The following is a 16,378-nucleotide window of genomic DNA, read 5'->3' on the forward strand; positions in this document are numbered from 1 at the left end:
AAATTCATCACACCTTACATATAATAGATGCTCAATAATCATTTCTTGAATTGAATTGGACATATTTTTAATAAGAGGGCACATAATCTTATCTCTGTGACTTTTTGAGGGTTCTCTTCCTGACAGGAAGTCTCTTTGTTTTCCTACCTGCACTCAAAGGAGAATTATAACATAGATAAATGAAGAAATGCAAGAAGGAAAGCATCACTAAAGCCTACATTTCAGCATTGCAGAATCAATTTAAATTTTTTCAGATCCTGATTTTCTTGATTTTTTTTTCTTTTTCTGCCCTTCGATCTGCGATTTCATCGGCACAGGGAATTTAGAGAATGGAAAATCAAATAGACACAAATAGACAACTCTTCTGTTAATTTATAGTTTAGATAATTGCCTGGCACTGAGAAGTTAAATAACTTGCCCAATGATTACACAGCTTTCATTTGACAGAGGCAGGATCTGAACTCAGGTCTTCCTGTCTCCAAGGCCAGATCTGTGACAATAAGGCCATTCTACCTCTCATTGGTTCTTGAATTATTTTAAGATTAAGACCAGTCTGATTCCATGGAAAGTATAGGAAAATTTATTTTATAATTGTGGAGAAAGTAGTCTACATTCGAGAGATCATGCTGCTGAATTCTAGCCCCACTAGTATCAGGGGAAAAAATGTAACTTGTTACAGATAGATGATGCTTTGAACAGCTTATGAGGATCTACAAAATTTTATTAATTACAATAAACAGAGAGAATTGCACGTTTTTAATGGCAGATATATCCTGAATATGATATAACTTCTATTCATAAAATCAAGACAAGTAATGACACTATTCTAAATGATTCCTGGTTAGTTTTCATACAGATTTCCAAAATCATCATCTTCATTTATACCTATAATTTGATTTTGTGTAAAATTCCTGCAATAGGGCAGATTTCACTTCTGAGAGAAAACAATTTTCATCACAATTATCCTTGGGTGGTGATATCAGGTGTGCTTTTCGATAAAACCGTGCATGGCATCTGACTGAGCTGGAGGGACAGAGTTCTGGGTCCTTTTCCTTTGGCTTTTTTTACCTTTGAAAAGAAGAAGAGAAATATACAGTAACATGCTCCCTCACACAGAAAATGCTTCACCCACCTTCCATCATTGAGAAAGTTAATCAAAGCAAATTAATAGGAGAGATAAGAATAGCTGTTTTCTTCTCTTTCAAGAGGGGAAATTATTAATTGTTATTAATTATAAATCATTAAGAGAGAAATCCTCTGAATTACACATTCTCTCTTATAATAAAAATAATAAAAATTAACATTTATATAGCTCCTACTCTGTGCCAGGCACCATGCTAAGCACTTTACCAATATTAACTCATTTTATCTTCACAACTACTTTGGGAAGTACAATTATTATCCTCATTCTTTTACAGATGAGGAAATTGAGGCAAATTGAGGTTAAGTAACTTGCCTAAGGTCACATAATTAAGTGTTGGAAGCCAGATTTAAACTCAAGGCTCCAGGCACAGTGCTCTATGCACTGCACCACCTCACTACCCCCACAGTCTTAGAAGAAGACCTTGCCCCAACTCTGTGTCACAGACACAAAGGCCAAGCTAGGGTTGTTCAAAGACTCAAGAAAATTCTAAGATGAATGAGAGACAAAACAGGCCATACTACATTCTCCAAAAACTTTGCACATTTGCCAATTCTCCCTCCCTAGCCTTAGCAATTCCCTTCCAGCAAAATGTAATCTCCTTCAGTCCAATTTTGTTTTTTGTCTCTGTACTCTCAGCACCTAACACAATACCTTGCACATAGTAGACACTTAATAAAGCTTACAAAGGCCCCATCAAAGCCTTCCCTGATCTCCCCAATGGTTAGATAGTGCTCTCTCTCCCTAGACAACCTTTATTAGTTATTTGTTCTGTATATACTTATGGTTAGTAGTGGACTGGCACATGTCATTGGCCCTGAAACAGTAAGGCCAAAGTATATATACTGCTGTAGACATACAAGTTGTCTCTCCTGAGGGAATGTAAGCTCTTTGCAGGTAAGGGCTATTTCACTTGTTAAATCTTTGTATCTCTTAACAATTAGCACAGTGTTCAACATATAGCAGATCGATTTGTTGAATTGAATTGAATTCTAGATCTCAGAGAGGGAGGCTTCTCTGAGTTCATCTTTTTACCTAATGATACTAACCCAAATTTTATGAGAGATCATTTTCCTAAACTTGCCATCATTCAATCTTTCATCATTTTCAATAATAACAATAGCCAACACTGACTGACATAGTGCTTCATGGCTTGTGAAGCTTTTTACAAATATTATCTTACTTTAAACCACCTCGCTTCTGTTCTGGTGCCCACTTTCTTTCCAAACTTACAAAGAGTGAAGGAGAGATGAAATTCATATGATACCCAGATCACCTTTCTGGCATCACCACCCAGGCCCATAGTGTTTGACTACAAGCAATCCATTACCTGAGAGTGCTAAAGCAAAGCCTTGGCGATGTCCCTATTTCCTGGTTGCAGATGCTGAAACTTCTTTTTTTCCGTTGGCCTTCAACACAATCACTTCCCCTTTGTAAGGGAGTCGCTTCACGGCGGTAGGCTTGCAAGTCTGGAACAAAGCATTAATTTTTCTTTTTTTACATTTCATTTTTCGTGTGTGTGTGTGTGTGTGTGTGTGTGTGTGTGTGCATGAGGGTGAGTATATATGTACTTTTGGGTGGGGTGTATCTTAGCTTGCCTTCTTTTCAGACTAGATGCAAGTCTCTTCAGGCAATTGGGAGAAGTCTAGTTCCCAAGTAGTAAATGCAGCTGTGGAAAGAAAACCAGACTTGGACTCAGGAGATCTGAATTCAAATCCTGGTTCTGACTTACTGACTGTGTAACCAGGGCAAGTCTAATTCCTCTAAATCTGTTTTCTTATCTGCAAATTGAAGATTATACTTGTGTTACCTATCTCGAAAGGTTGTGAAGAAAACAATTTGAAGATCTTTTACTATAGAAATGAGACAAAATATTCTTTACTTAAAGTTTCAGGGTAAGCAGGAGCCCTTGAGAGATCTTTTCACTACAGTACTGTCTCCTCAGCTCTTTGACAGAAATCCTCTTCCTGGCTCAGAGAGATCTGACCGCACAGATTGTCTGCCAACATTCTTCTCATCCAGCCAAAGATGAGTCCCTTGGACACCATGCCCTGTGACGTTTCTTTCCACTGAAGCTTTTCTATCCCTATTCTCTTCCCCTGATGCTCCTGCAATAACACTCTATGCTTGTGGTTGTTATTAAATCCCGTTCCAACATCTTGAATTTTGGTTGTGTTTTGTTGAGTTTAAATGAATATATCTCAGCTATTACATGATAATGGTGCCATTTTTTTGAGTCTCTTATAACTTAATTCTTGCCAATAGATGGTGCAGGGCATAGAGTGCTGTATTTGGAGTTAGGAAGACCTAAGTTAGAACCCTGCTTCTGATAGTTACTATCTGTGCAACCATGGTCAATTCATTTAGCCTTCCTTGGCCTCAGTTTCCTCAACTGTAAAATGGAGATAGTAATAGCACCTGCCTTACAGGGTTTTTCTGAAGATAAAATGAGATAAATGTAAAGTGCTTTACAAAACATTCATTTAAGTTTTAATAGCTTAAAATTGCACTAAGACTGAGACACCCTTACTAAGTTCTGGTGATAATGATGATGTTCAATGGCGCCGTTTTTTAGCGATCTTGAAGGGATGCTAGTTTTGCTCTATTTCTCTAATGTCACTGCTAATCTTCTCCCTTTCTCTTACCCCTTTTATGGGCCAAGCAGCTTGCATTAGCTATGGTGTCTATATTTCAACTAAAAGAGGAACCTGGCACAAGCATCAGGTGCAGGCTGATTAAACTTGTAATTCTGTTCTAAACAAATGATGGGAATTTCACAGGTGTGCAGACATGCATCTCCTACTCCCACATCTAAAACTTCATACTGGCCACATATAAAATGTTCATGGAAAAAGTTCCGATAAGACCCAGGGTGAGAAACAACAGAGCCTTATTCCAATCTCAGTTCCACTGTTTATCAGCACAGGAGCTTTGATCTCAGTTTCTGACCAACCTGGGCTGATTCACTCCTCCATAAACAATGATATTAATTGTGTATTCCTGATTGGCTTAGCCCACTACAGCTCAAAACTCCCAAACTCAAGCAATCTACCAGCTTCACCTTCCTAATAGCAGGGATTATAGGCATGTGCCACCAGCCCAGTTATCATACATTTTTAAAAAATTAAATTATAAGGGCAGCTAGGTGGCACAGTGAGTAGAGCACTGGCCCTGGATTCAGGAGGACCTGAGTTCATATCTGGCCTCAGACACTTACTAGCTGTGTGACCCTGAGCAAGTCACTTAAACCTGACTGCCCCACCAAAAAAAAAAATTAAATTATAGAGTTTTCTAAAGAGAAAAATTAATGCCTCATACTAACATTGTGTACTATCTCTCCATGATGGGTTTAAAATATTTGAGTGATCTAAGATTTGGTCCTGGGGAGTTGTCTAGGATATATAAAGGTTAAGTGCCTTGCCCAAGATCATATAACTAATAAGTGACAGAAACAGGTTTAAACCTAGGTCTTCTTGACTCTGAACTCAACACTCTACCATGCTGCCTCTAAGATTTCAAAATGGAATTATATTTAGAAAGGTTTATCTAAGAAAAATTCCCAATTCTAGGGTGGGTATGAGTATAGTTGATATGTTTCCAGCATTCTCTTCTATATTTTTATTGATTTTTTAAATTTTATTTTTTCAATTAATAAAGGTCTTATTTCTTTCCCTTCTACTCCCTCATTGAAAAAGAGAGAAAAGCAAAACATTTGTAGCAAATATATATTATGCTGTTACTAATATAAACAACATGATCAATCTATCCAAAGATGTATCTCTACCATAAGTGATTTTAGAGATCTAGTTAAACCCCCTCATTTGACAAAAGAAGAAACTGAGGCCCCCTACAGAATAAAAGTGCCTGTCCAAGGTCACACATGTAGAAAGTCACAGAACTGGTATTTGAACCCTCTGATTCTAATTCCAGTGTTATTTTTACTCTACCACACATTGCTTTGGATACTACCATCAAACAAGCTTTTTAGAGTGCTGTACAACTAGGTGGCACAGTGGATACAGTGCTAGCTGGACCTGGAGTCAGGAAGACCTACGTTCAAATCTGGCCTCTGATACTTACTAACTGTGTGACCCTGGGCAAGTCACTTAACCTCATTTGTTTCATTTTCCTCATCTGTAAAATGAGTTGGAGAAGGAAATGGCAAACCATTCCAGTATCTTTACCAAGCTAATCCCAAATAGGGGCATGACTGAACCACAACAACGAATTTTGCTGGGAATAGAAGACAAACTCATTGGCTTATCATCTGTACACCCAAGACTGGTCAAGTCTTTGCACATCTTTCCCAAATCTGTATCTCTACTTAGAACCTCTCCTTCTACCACAGCCTCCTATTGCCAACTGTCTGCTGGATGAAATTTTCACTTGGAAGTCCCACTATTACTTCAAACTCAGCACAACCCAAAGTGAACTCATCAACCTCCTCCTCATACTTCCCTTAACCCTTGATTTCTTCATTTCCTGTTGATGGTAGCACCATCCTCCCAGTCATCTTTTCTCTCAATCTATACATTCAATCAATCGTCAGATCCTATTAATTCTTTCTGAGAAGTATCCCTCACATCTGTCCTCTTCTGTCCATTCTAACTTTACCCACTCTAATTCATGCTCTCATTTTTTCCTGCTTTGACTATTGAAATAACTTACTTCCTCTTCTTGAGTTCATCTCTCTCCACTCTACCCTTAATATTCGAGTAAACTTCCTAATGCACCATTTTGATCCTGTTTTTTTTTTAATCAAAAACCTTCATTGGTTCCCCATTACCTAATCTTGGCATTCAAGGCCCTCCACAGGAGGGCTCCAATCTACCTTTCCAGTCTTTTCTCATTACACTGCCCTTTCTGCACTTTGTATCATAACCAATACCTCTTTGCCAATCTGCATAGTATCCAACTCTCTTTTTGGTCTTGCCTTCTCCATTCTTCATATCTTATCTATATCATCTTCCATGCCTTGAATCAATTCTACTTCCAGTCTCATCTGTTGAAGTTTATCCTTTTCTCCAAGGCCTAATTTCAATGTCATCTTCTTAGTGAGGTCTTTGCTGACTTCTTCAGGTGAAAATGGTCTAACTCTCTGCTCCTTGAAATTTCTCAAAGTCCTCTGGTCCTCTTGTATTTTTTCCTTTCATTTCCCTTTATATCATGGGTATTTGTGTACTTATAATAGATTTTAATCTCCTTGAGAGTAGGTTCGTGTCATATCTATCTTTTTATCCATAATAATAATAGTAGGCATTTAATAAATGATGAAGGAAGTATAGATCACATTCTAAATGAAAATGTAACTATGTACTAATAAATAAAATGTGATAAGTTAATGAAAAATAAAAATTCACAGCAGGCCTATATTTTGACACATTTGCATCATAAAGATAAAAAGCACTTTAATGTACAAGACATAGTTGCTGGAGCCACATTTAAGGAATCCTTAATTTCTCAGGCTTATGATTTCAAAAGACTGTGGATTTTAGATTGGATTATCCTCATAAGTGAGAAAGGCCATGAAAATTGCCAGACAAATAAATGATTTTGAATTTTTTCCTCAATGATAGCAAATATAGTATGCTTCAGTATAGCATAGTATATTTGAATCATTTGGTCCAGCAATTACTTCGACTGGGTGAAGTAAATATACCATATTTGAACTCCAGCTTGCTCTCCCCACCCCCTACCTAATACATATTAAATAAATATGATCAGTCAATTGGACATTTATTGATAAATATGACCAATTAATTCTCTGATGCTTTCATTTGCTAATAATAAAAGCTTCAAGATTTCTTCTCAAATCAATAAGGAGAACATCTAAATTACAGATGGGAACATAGAAAATAGCATAAATTCTTGATGGTTGCCTCTATATCAAGGAATCATTCACTTAAGATAAAATCCACTATCCAGAAGAATAATACATTAGGCAAGAAATGTCATCCAGTGAAGAGAAACAATGAAGTCATCAGTGTACTAACAATCATTTTGAGCACATGTCAATGTGCCTCCACTAAAGCCTTCCCATGCCATGTAGAATGTCACTTCCATGTTGTGAGGTGACCCGCCAGTTCTCTGAGGCTCTTCAAGTAGAACATAAGCTCTAGTAAGTTCTACCAAGTTCTGACTATGGATCTAGTAATGACCCTCTATTTCTGCTATCTGAGGACCAGCCCAGTCAAGTTCAGAGTGTCACCATCAATATGAAATTTTTGGACAGCAACTCATGAATACCAGTCACTAATTTAGAAGGGTTGTGACTCGTGTAGGGAGAGAGAATTCCTGTGCCAACAAAATTTTAGATCTTTGAAGCTTTGAATGAATGATTGGACTAATGAATGATTGAGTAGTCTATGTTAGTGGGCCTTGTTTACATAACAGATTCTTTTTGGAAGCCCTGAATTTTTATTAAGCAAATCCTTTGAAATGTACCAGAAATCACTCTTAAAAAAACAATGTCTAATATTTATATAGAATTTCAAGGTTTGCTAATCACTTTCACAAATATGATTTCTTTTCATCTTTACAACAACCTTGGGAAGTAGGTGCTATTGTTATTCCCATTTTACAGATGAAAAATTGAAGAAGACAAGTGATACATCAAGGTCATGCAGCTAATTAAGTGTCTGAAACTGGATTTGACTCAGGTATCCTGACTCCAGGCCCTCCTGACTCCAGGCCCAGCACTCTATCCAATGAGCCACTGAACTTTCTATAATAATGCTGTCACTTACACAGGGCTTTAAGGTTTGTAAGCACTTTACAAATATTATCTTTTTTTTATCACAAGTTGGGAGGTAGGTGCTATTATTATACTCATTTTACAGATAAGGAAACTGGGGTACAAAGAGTTAAATAATTTGCCTGAGGTCACACAGCTAGTAAGCTCTGAGGTTTACTCAGAATTGAGTTCAGTTCTTCCTGACTCCAAGTTCAGCTTGCTATCCATTGTACCACCTAGCTGCCTCAAACACTTCAAAACACTTGTGATTCCACTGATGTGGAATGGGACAGTCTCTACTGATGCAGCTCCTTTAGATGGTGGTTTCATGAGCTATTGCGAACAAAAACTCCCTCATCTGGTGGCTAACCTTCTGGTGGTGAGGCTTTCCAAACTTGGCTGCTCCTCCAATACAGGCCATCGGCCCTGAGAGGCCAGGACCACTTCCATAGCATCATGAGGCAAGGCAGGTAGACCTTAGTATTAGGTGGCAAAGGAAATAATCACCTCCACTCTATAACACTTATAAATCTTGATTTTGAAAATAATATATTGACCTTACCAGTAAGGTAAGAAAGTTTTTTTTTTCTGTTGACAGGAAGCTCTTGAAATATTTATGATGCATAAAAATATAAATTTTGCTTGTCCTCTTTTGGATCCCATGCCAATAATGACTTTAGATTTTTTAAAAATTTAAACAAAATTACTATACAATTAGTAAACTCATTAGATCATAATCTATATATGACTTTTTTGTTTTTTCATACCACTATAATATAGGCACATGACTTTTGGTTTTTGTTATAGTTTCATCCAGAAAAAAAGGCTCATTTCTTGAGATTACCCATGACAGATATACCTTCTTTGGAAACATTTTCCTATCTAGCTGGACATAGAAAGCAATTTTTGAAAGTGCATTAGTTTATTATTCAATTTGTTAGAATAAGAACCATTCCTCAATTGATAAACAGTAAAGGATATGAATAGGCAGTTTACTAAGGAAGAAATAAAAGCAATCAATCACTATATGAAAATTGCTCCAAATGATTAGAGAAATGCAAAAAAAAAGTAAATGAGGTTTCACCTCACATTATCAGAGTAGAAAAAATAGGAAAATTACATGTTAGAGGGATGGCAAACGGGGGGAAAGAAGTTATGTATTAGTACTGTTGGTAGAGTTGTGAACTGATGTAGCCATTCTGAAGAGCAATTTAGAACTCCATTCATAAAGTCACTAAGTTGTGTATCTTTTGACCCAGTGATAGCACTATTAGGCCTATCCCTCAGAGAAATTATAGAAAGAAGAAAAGGATCCATATGTACACAAATTTTTATAGCAGCTCTTTTCATAATGGTAAAGATCTGGAAACTAAAGGGATGCCCATGGTTTGGGAAATATCTGAATAAATTATCTTGTATATATGTATAATTATTATACATGTATAATAATATTCTGCCATAAGAAATGATGAAAGAGATGGGTGCATTGAATCCTGGGAAGACTTGTGTGAACTGACACAGAGTGAAGTGAGCAGAACCCAGACAATTTATATAATAATAACAACATTGAAAAAAAAAACTTTGAAAGATATGCAATGACCAACCAATATTTTAGAGGACGAATTAAGTATACTTTCTGCCTCCTGACAAAGAGGTGATGGATTCAGGGTGCAGAATGACACATATTTTGGAACATACCATTATGGTAATTTATTTTATTTTTCTATATATGTTTGATAGAAGGATTTTTTTCCTTCTCTTTTTTTTTTAATAACACATATAGGAAGAGCTGGGAGAGAGAAACTAGACTTTTGTTAATTGAAAAAAAATTAAATTAAAAATATATCACATTAACAAGAAAAAGGCCATCTATCTAACAATGACTCTTCTTTATGAATATTTAGGTTTAAATACAATTATAAGCATACACCTAAGAACAACATTTGTTCTCATTCTAGGTCCAATAGATATACTTTCTAGAATGCATATAGAAGTTTCCCTACTATGCCCTACATGTGCCCCAAGCCTAGAATTCACCCACTGAAAATACTTTCCACTCCTGTGATCTCTTCCTTTGATTGGGTAGTTTCTCCCAGAATGTCCATTCATGGAGAGAAGCCCAGGCCAGCTGTGTCTTCATTTCTTTCCAGGCTGTATTCTGGACTTTCTCTACCATGCATCTGAGTACACTCCTTCTCCTTCCCTTTCCTGAAACTTTTTCAGCTTCCTTTTATGAGTTTTCTTCCGCCATTGGAATGCAGGCTCTTTGAGGGCAAAGACTGTCTTTCTGCTTATATTTATATTCTCAGGTCTTAGTACAATACTTGACACATAGTAAGCAAATGCTTGTTGACTGACTTACTGATACTTGAAATTCAAAGGGATAAAATTGAGAGAGAGAAACTCAAAAGTTGGTGGGTTTTATAGTGAAAGTCTATTCTGTATAGATTCTTCTACACTTACCCGATCTCTCTGTTTGATTCGTTTGTAAACATATTCGGCAAATGGTTTCCGAGGAATAAATTTTCCATCTCCTGCATTGACATTAAAAACTCCAGCTTCATATACCACTTTGCCTCTTGAAATAGTCACGATGGGTACCCCATGACAGACCATTCCCTCAAATATATTGAAATTAACAGCTTGATGATGAGTTTTTGCAGAAATAGTCCTGTATTAAAAATGGGGAATAACATGTACTATCATCATAATCACTGTTAGAAGGATCTACTTAACTATTAGGGGAATTATTAGGGAACAATTAACTATGAGGGGAATGGCTTGGTTTGTTTATTGAAAAGCAACTGATGGGTCAAGATAAAATGTATCAAAAAAAAGAAAGAAAGGAAGAAAAAAGGAATGAATAGTCTTCCATTATTTTTAAAAAGAAATCTCTAGCTCATTAGTCTTTTTCTGAGTGGAACATGAAATACCCGAAGAAGAATGTTAGAAGAAAACTTAGAAACTCTATTAAACCATAGCTTTATCACATTCTGAGAAGTGACTACAGGAATTGAATATGACATTAATATTTCACCACTAAGTAATTAGGCTTCCTAAGAGTATAAAATCAAATAGGCAACTGTTTCCATTTATTAAGGCAGGGGGAAAATTTTCCTTTGGGTTTAAATTTCTATTTTTATAATTTTGTCTAAAAAAGTTGTATTTTTAAAGAACAATTTATTTTGGAAGGTTATTCCTTCCCAAGAAGAAAATCAGGGAAAAAAATGTTAGCCCTTAGTGTTTTTGTGTTTTGGTGAGGCAGTTGGGGTTAAGTGATTTGCCCAAGGTCACAGAGCTAGTAAGTATCAAGTGTCTGAGGCTGCATTTATACTCAGGCCCTCCTAACTCCAGAGCCAGTGCTCTAACCATTATGCCACCAAGCTGCCCTGACAAATCACCTTTGTCCCTAACCCTCACCCTCAACTTTTCCAAAGTTCCAGGCTTAAAAAGAAAGAGCAAAAGATACCTGGACAGAATCCAAATACTGGCTTGAAATTATATTCTACATAAAAAAAGCTTAAGAGATTAAAGCAAAAGGGAATTCATGAAATCCCAGCATGCAACAAGGATGCCTTCCAATTATCATATAGACGCTGAGTACATTATAGCAATGGGGTTATTTTATAGTACATCATAAGAATGGAGGGAATTTTTCAGGAACCCCTCTTTACACCAGTTCTGGTTGTTTGAGGTCCTTGTTTGTGTATACTAGAAGACTACTAGGTTAAGGTTGTGTATCTGTAAAGCCATACCGAATAAGAACTGGCAATAAAATAGGAGCCTATCAATTTTATAATGGCTAAAAAAAGTGTGATACATGAATATGAATATGAATATTACTGTGCCAGGAGAAGTTATAGATATGAAGCAATCTAGAGAAGCCTGGGAGGCCTTATGTGGACAGAGGATACAAAATAAAGAATGCAGAATCAAGAAAACAACATTCACTATAACTATAGCAATATAAATGCCAGCAGCTAGGAGGTACAGTGGATAGAGTACTGGGCCTGGAGTCTGGAAGAATAATCTGGCCTCAGATATTTACCAGCCTAAACAAGTCACTTAACTCTGTTTGCCTCAGTTTCTCATCTATAAAATGAGCTGAAGAAGGAAATGGCAAACCACTCCAGTATCTTTGCCAAGAAAACCCCCAAAGGGGTCACAAAGAGTCAGACATATGTGAAAAAATGACTGAACAACAACAAATAACAATATAAATAGAAAGAACACACAAAAAATTGAACACTGGGTAAATATAATGACCAAGGGTGTCCCCAGAAAAGAGCCAAGAAAATACATCTCCCTCTTCTTTATTTTTCATAAGTAGGAGACCACGGGTAGTTAATATAGCACATGCCATCAGAAATGATCCATCATAGACTTTGATCTGGAAGAGACCTGAGGAGTCACTGAATTCAATCCTCTCATTTAATGGATGAGGAAACTGAGGTCGAGAGAGGTTAAATGGCTTGCCTAGAGTCACACAGTAAGTGTCTGAGACAGAATTTGAACTACTGACTCCAAATGACGTGTTGGTTGGTTTTGCTGAACTGCTTTCTCTTTTCTTTCTTTTAAAAAATAATAGCAACTAGCATTTATATAGCCCTTTGCATATGTTATTTCATCTGATTCTTACAATAGCCCTGTGAAATAGGTACTACTTTACAGATGAAAAAACTAAGGTCAGAGAGGTACTATTACTATTATGTTCATTTTACAGATGGGACTACTAAGTGGTTGTCCAGGGTCACAGAGTTAGTAGGTGTCTGGGGAGAAACTTCAACCTAGTTCTTCCTGACTCCAAATGACATGTTGGTCAGATTTGCTGAACAATTCTCTCTCTCTCTCTCTCTCTCTCTCTCTCTCTCTCTCTCTCTCTCAAAACAAACCAACAACAACCATTTATTACAAGGGATGCCTGGCTGGGTAGGGAAGGGCAGGGGTGGGTAGTCCTGGTGGATATACTCAGAAAGGAAAGTGATGTAGAAATGAAAGACAGAAATAAAAAGGTAATGCATTTAAAAACTTACATTCCATTAAATGGAAATTACCCAAGAGCATTGGATCCCATCTAGAACATTGCTGGTGTTCAGGAACAGTTCATTTGGTTTTTTTTTAAAGGTTAATACCTCAAACTTTCATTATTAGCTACATTATATCAAAATCCTATGACCCACCTAACCATACATACTTATGTAAGACTTTTTAATATAGTAGGTGCTTTAAAATGTTTTTTAATTGAATCATCCACTTCCTCTACCAATGCAGATTGCCAACTATCCAGAACTTATATTCTTATAGAGTTGTCAAGAGCACTGAGAGGTTAAGTAACCTGCACATTGTCAAATAGTCAAATGTGCTAGAGGCAGCACTTGACCCAGCCCCACCTCCCTTCTTTCTGAATTCCTTCCAAAGCCAACCTTGTAGCCACTACCTGACTCTTATGTAACATTTAGACTCTTTTTAAGATCTCATTTCATTTGATCACCACATTAAGCTTGTGAAGTATTTAGGAAAGGCAATGCTATTCTTCTTTTGAAGATGAGGAAAGTAAGACCCAGAGGTATATAAAAAAAAAAAAAAAAAAACCTTATGCAAGGTCACACAACTAGTTAGTGGGAGAGTTAGTACTAGACCCAAACCTCCTGACTACACACATACTGTCTTTTCTGTCATAGCTCATTGCCTTTTACATAATTGAATCCCCAAGTTAGAAGACAGATCAATGCATAGAAGACACTTTGGGGATTGAGAGGAATTACTTATATCTGGGAGAAGCAAGGAAAGGGTCAGGGAGGAGGTCACGTCTGAGCTTGACCTTGAGGAAAGAGAAAGGCATCAATAGATGAAATGGCATAAGGGAAGTAAAGTCTATTCTAGGCATGGAGGACGGTATGAACAAAGGGATAGAACTGGGGGAAGGTATACAACAATCAAGCAGGCAAAGATTTATTAAGCATATGTGAGGTGTCAGGCGTTAGAGAAACAAAGACAAAAGTGAAATAAAGAGTCCCTGTCTTCAAGGACCTTCTAGCTAAGGAGGTTAATGTATACATATATATATACATACATACATACATACTTACATACATATATGTATGTATATACACACACACTCACACACATACATATGCAAGTATATATACATGTGTGTATTATATAGTGTATTATGTATGTTTACATACACACAGAGATATACAGAGATAAACATAGATATATACAGATATATGCAAAAAGCCTATATCAGTACATACAAAGTAGATATAAGTAACCTCAGAAGGGAAGGCACTATCAATAGGCCTAGACTAAGGATGACGAAGACTGCAAAGAATAGTTGACTGGAGCACAGCAGGGTGTATGTAGAGGAAGAGGCTAGAAATGTAAACTGGGTTAGATTGCCCCCAAACTACCTTTACCAGCAGGATAACGAGTGTATATTTTTATTTGTCAGACAATGGGGAGCTACTAAAGATTCCTGAGAAGTGCAGAAATGGGATTACATTAGGACATGATAATCATAGCATCATAGATTTAGAGCTAAAAGGGACCTTAAAGGCCATTCTAGTCAAACACCCTTATTTTACAGATGAAGAAACTGAGGCTCATGGAGGTAAAGTGACTTTCCTAGGGTCATTCAGGTATTAAGTGTCAGAGTTAGGATTTGAAGCAGATCCTGGATCCTGGGTCCTCTGACTTCACGGTGAAAAAAATCACTTTGGCAAAAGGGTGAAAGGTGGATTGAATTTGGGAAAAGAATGGAGGTAGGGAGACCAGCTAGGGGCTATTACTACTGTTCAAGAAATATTTTAACTATTTTTTTAAAAAAATTGACTCTAATGTTTATTAAATGTCACTCTTAGTATGAAAGAATTAAGGTACTAAAACTCCCATTCAGAGAGTTCTTATGCCATAGGCACTATTGTCCTGTTCTTTTTGTTTGGGGTTTCGTGCGTATCAGGAACTCTCAGAAGAGGAAATTCCCCCTATCAATCAGTATAATTCAGCACCTTCTCAGTAAGTTAAGAGTCTTAGTTGCATAGGGCAGTGGGAGGTTGTGACTTGACCAAGGTCATACAGCTAGTAAGTGTCAAGTATGTGGTCTGAGACCGGATTTGAACTCAGACCCTCCTGGCTCCAGGGCTGGTACTCTATCCACTGCACCACCTAGCTGCCCGTAAAGGAGGACATTTCCAAGCCCCAGGAGGACAGGGAGGAGGATTTTTAAAATGCTTATTTGGGAAAATAACACAAAAGTTACTTTTCAAGCAAAGAACTGCAGATTTGACCAATGATCATAATCCCTTTATTAAAAAAAACATGGTCACCACTGAAAACTGTGTCAGCCTCTGGATTTCCTTCAGTAACTGTTTTTTTTGGGCATTTTCTAATTCTCTTAGTGCTCAAGTCATTCTTTAAAGGAATAATTATGCCAGGCAAGGCAATGCAACAAGCGTCTATTAAGTGTTTACTATTTGTTGGCCACTATCTGGATGCTGGGAACACAAGACAAAACCAGAATGTTTTCTTCCCTAAGTAGCTGATATTTGAGGCAAAGGATGGGAGACAAGGGGGAGAGGAGGCACACAGAGAGAGAGATAACTAGTACAAAGAAAAACAATTTAGAGAGAGTAGAATAACTGAGGAGTCAGGAAAGGTTTAATAAATGTTTGCTGAATTCATTGAATTGAACTGAATGAGCTGGTGCCTGAACAAAAGTGAAGAAGCTAAAAGATCCTGTGTTGGAGGTGAGAAGAGACTAAATTCCCATCATGTATGACAATCTATTTAAAGGCATGAAGACTGGAGATGGAATGCTAAGTTTATGGTACAGCTAGTACCGTTTATGGTTTAGCTAGAAGGAGAGCAACATGAATTAAGTCTGGAAACGTTCTCCTCCCAGCTGTGCTTCTTAGTCTCCATACTTTGTCAACATGACCCAGCTGCCTTCTCATCTTGGAATATTCCTCTATCATTCAGGCCTCCTTCTCCCATTGGTGTGTTCCTTCCAGGAGCTTCCATTTTGGGGTCACTTAATAAATGATATTGCTTGCCTGCCTGGAAAGGTAGATGGCAGCCAGACTGTGAAGGGTTTTAAATGCCAGACAGAAGCTAGAATTTTATCCTAGGGGTAATAGGAAACTATGTGACCCTGGGCAAGTCACAACTCTATTTGCTTCAGTTTTCCCATCTGTAAAATAAACTGGAGAAGGAAATGACAAACCACTCAAGTACCTTTGCCAAGAAAACCCCAAATGGGGTCATGAAGGGTTGGACATGATTGAAATAAATGAACAACAAAATAGGGAGTTACTGAGCATTTTTGAGCAAGGGAATGACATGAGTCAAACTGAAATATCGCTATTTGGGAGACTTCCGAGTCTCCCAAATAGTGATAAGAAATAAGGTATTTCAGCTCCACTAATGGAATAAACCTAACTCAATACAAACTGAGTATGACTGTTTTTGATCCATGCCTTGAATCTTCTACCAATTGGCATAGG

At 37.2% G+C, this 16,378-nt stretch overlaps 1 protein-coding gene across 1 annotated transcript in view; it reads right to left on the reverse strand.

Annotated features, from left to right (window-relative positions):
* Positions 1-564: 564 nt before the first annotated feature.
* The window catches only part of DPYS (dihydropyrimidinase), a 92,988-nt gene continuing 77,174 nt past the window's right edge, over positions 565-16,378 (reverse strand). Inside the window, exons 7-9 of the mRNA XM_027849978.1 lie at positions 10,338-10,545; positions 2,472-2,610; positions 565-1,068 (exon numbers count right to left, since the gene is read on the reverse strand). Of these exons, the coding sequence (XP_027705779.1) occupies positions 2,506-2,610; positions 10,338-10,545 (313 nt within the window). The 3' untranslated portion in view covers positions 565-1,068; positions 2,472-2,505. The remainder of the gene's footprint in view (positions 1,069-2,471; positions 2,611-10,337; positions 10,546-16,378) is intronic.

Source organism: Vombatus ursinus, unplaced genomic scaffold, assembly GCF_900497805.2.
Source record: "Vombatus ursinus unplaced genomic scaffold, bare-nosed wombat genome assembly UNPS02008961.1, whole genome shotgun sequence".
In the NCBI taxonomy this organism is placed as follows: domain Eukaryota; kingdom Metazoa; phylum Chordata; class Mammalia; order Diprotodontia; family Vombatidae; genus Vombatus; species Vombatus ursinus.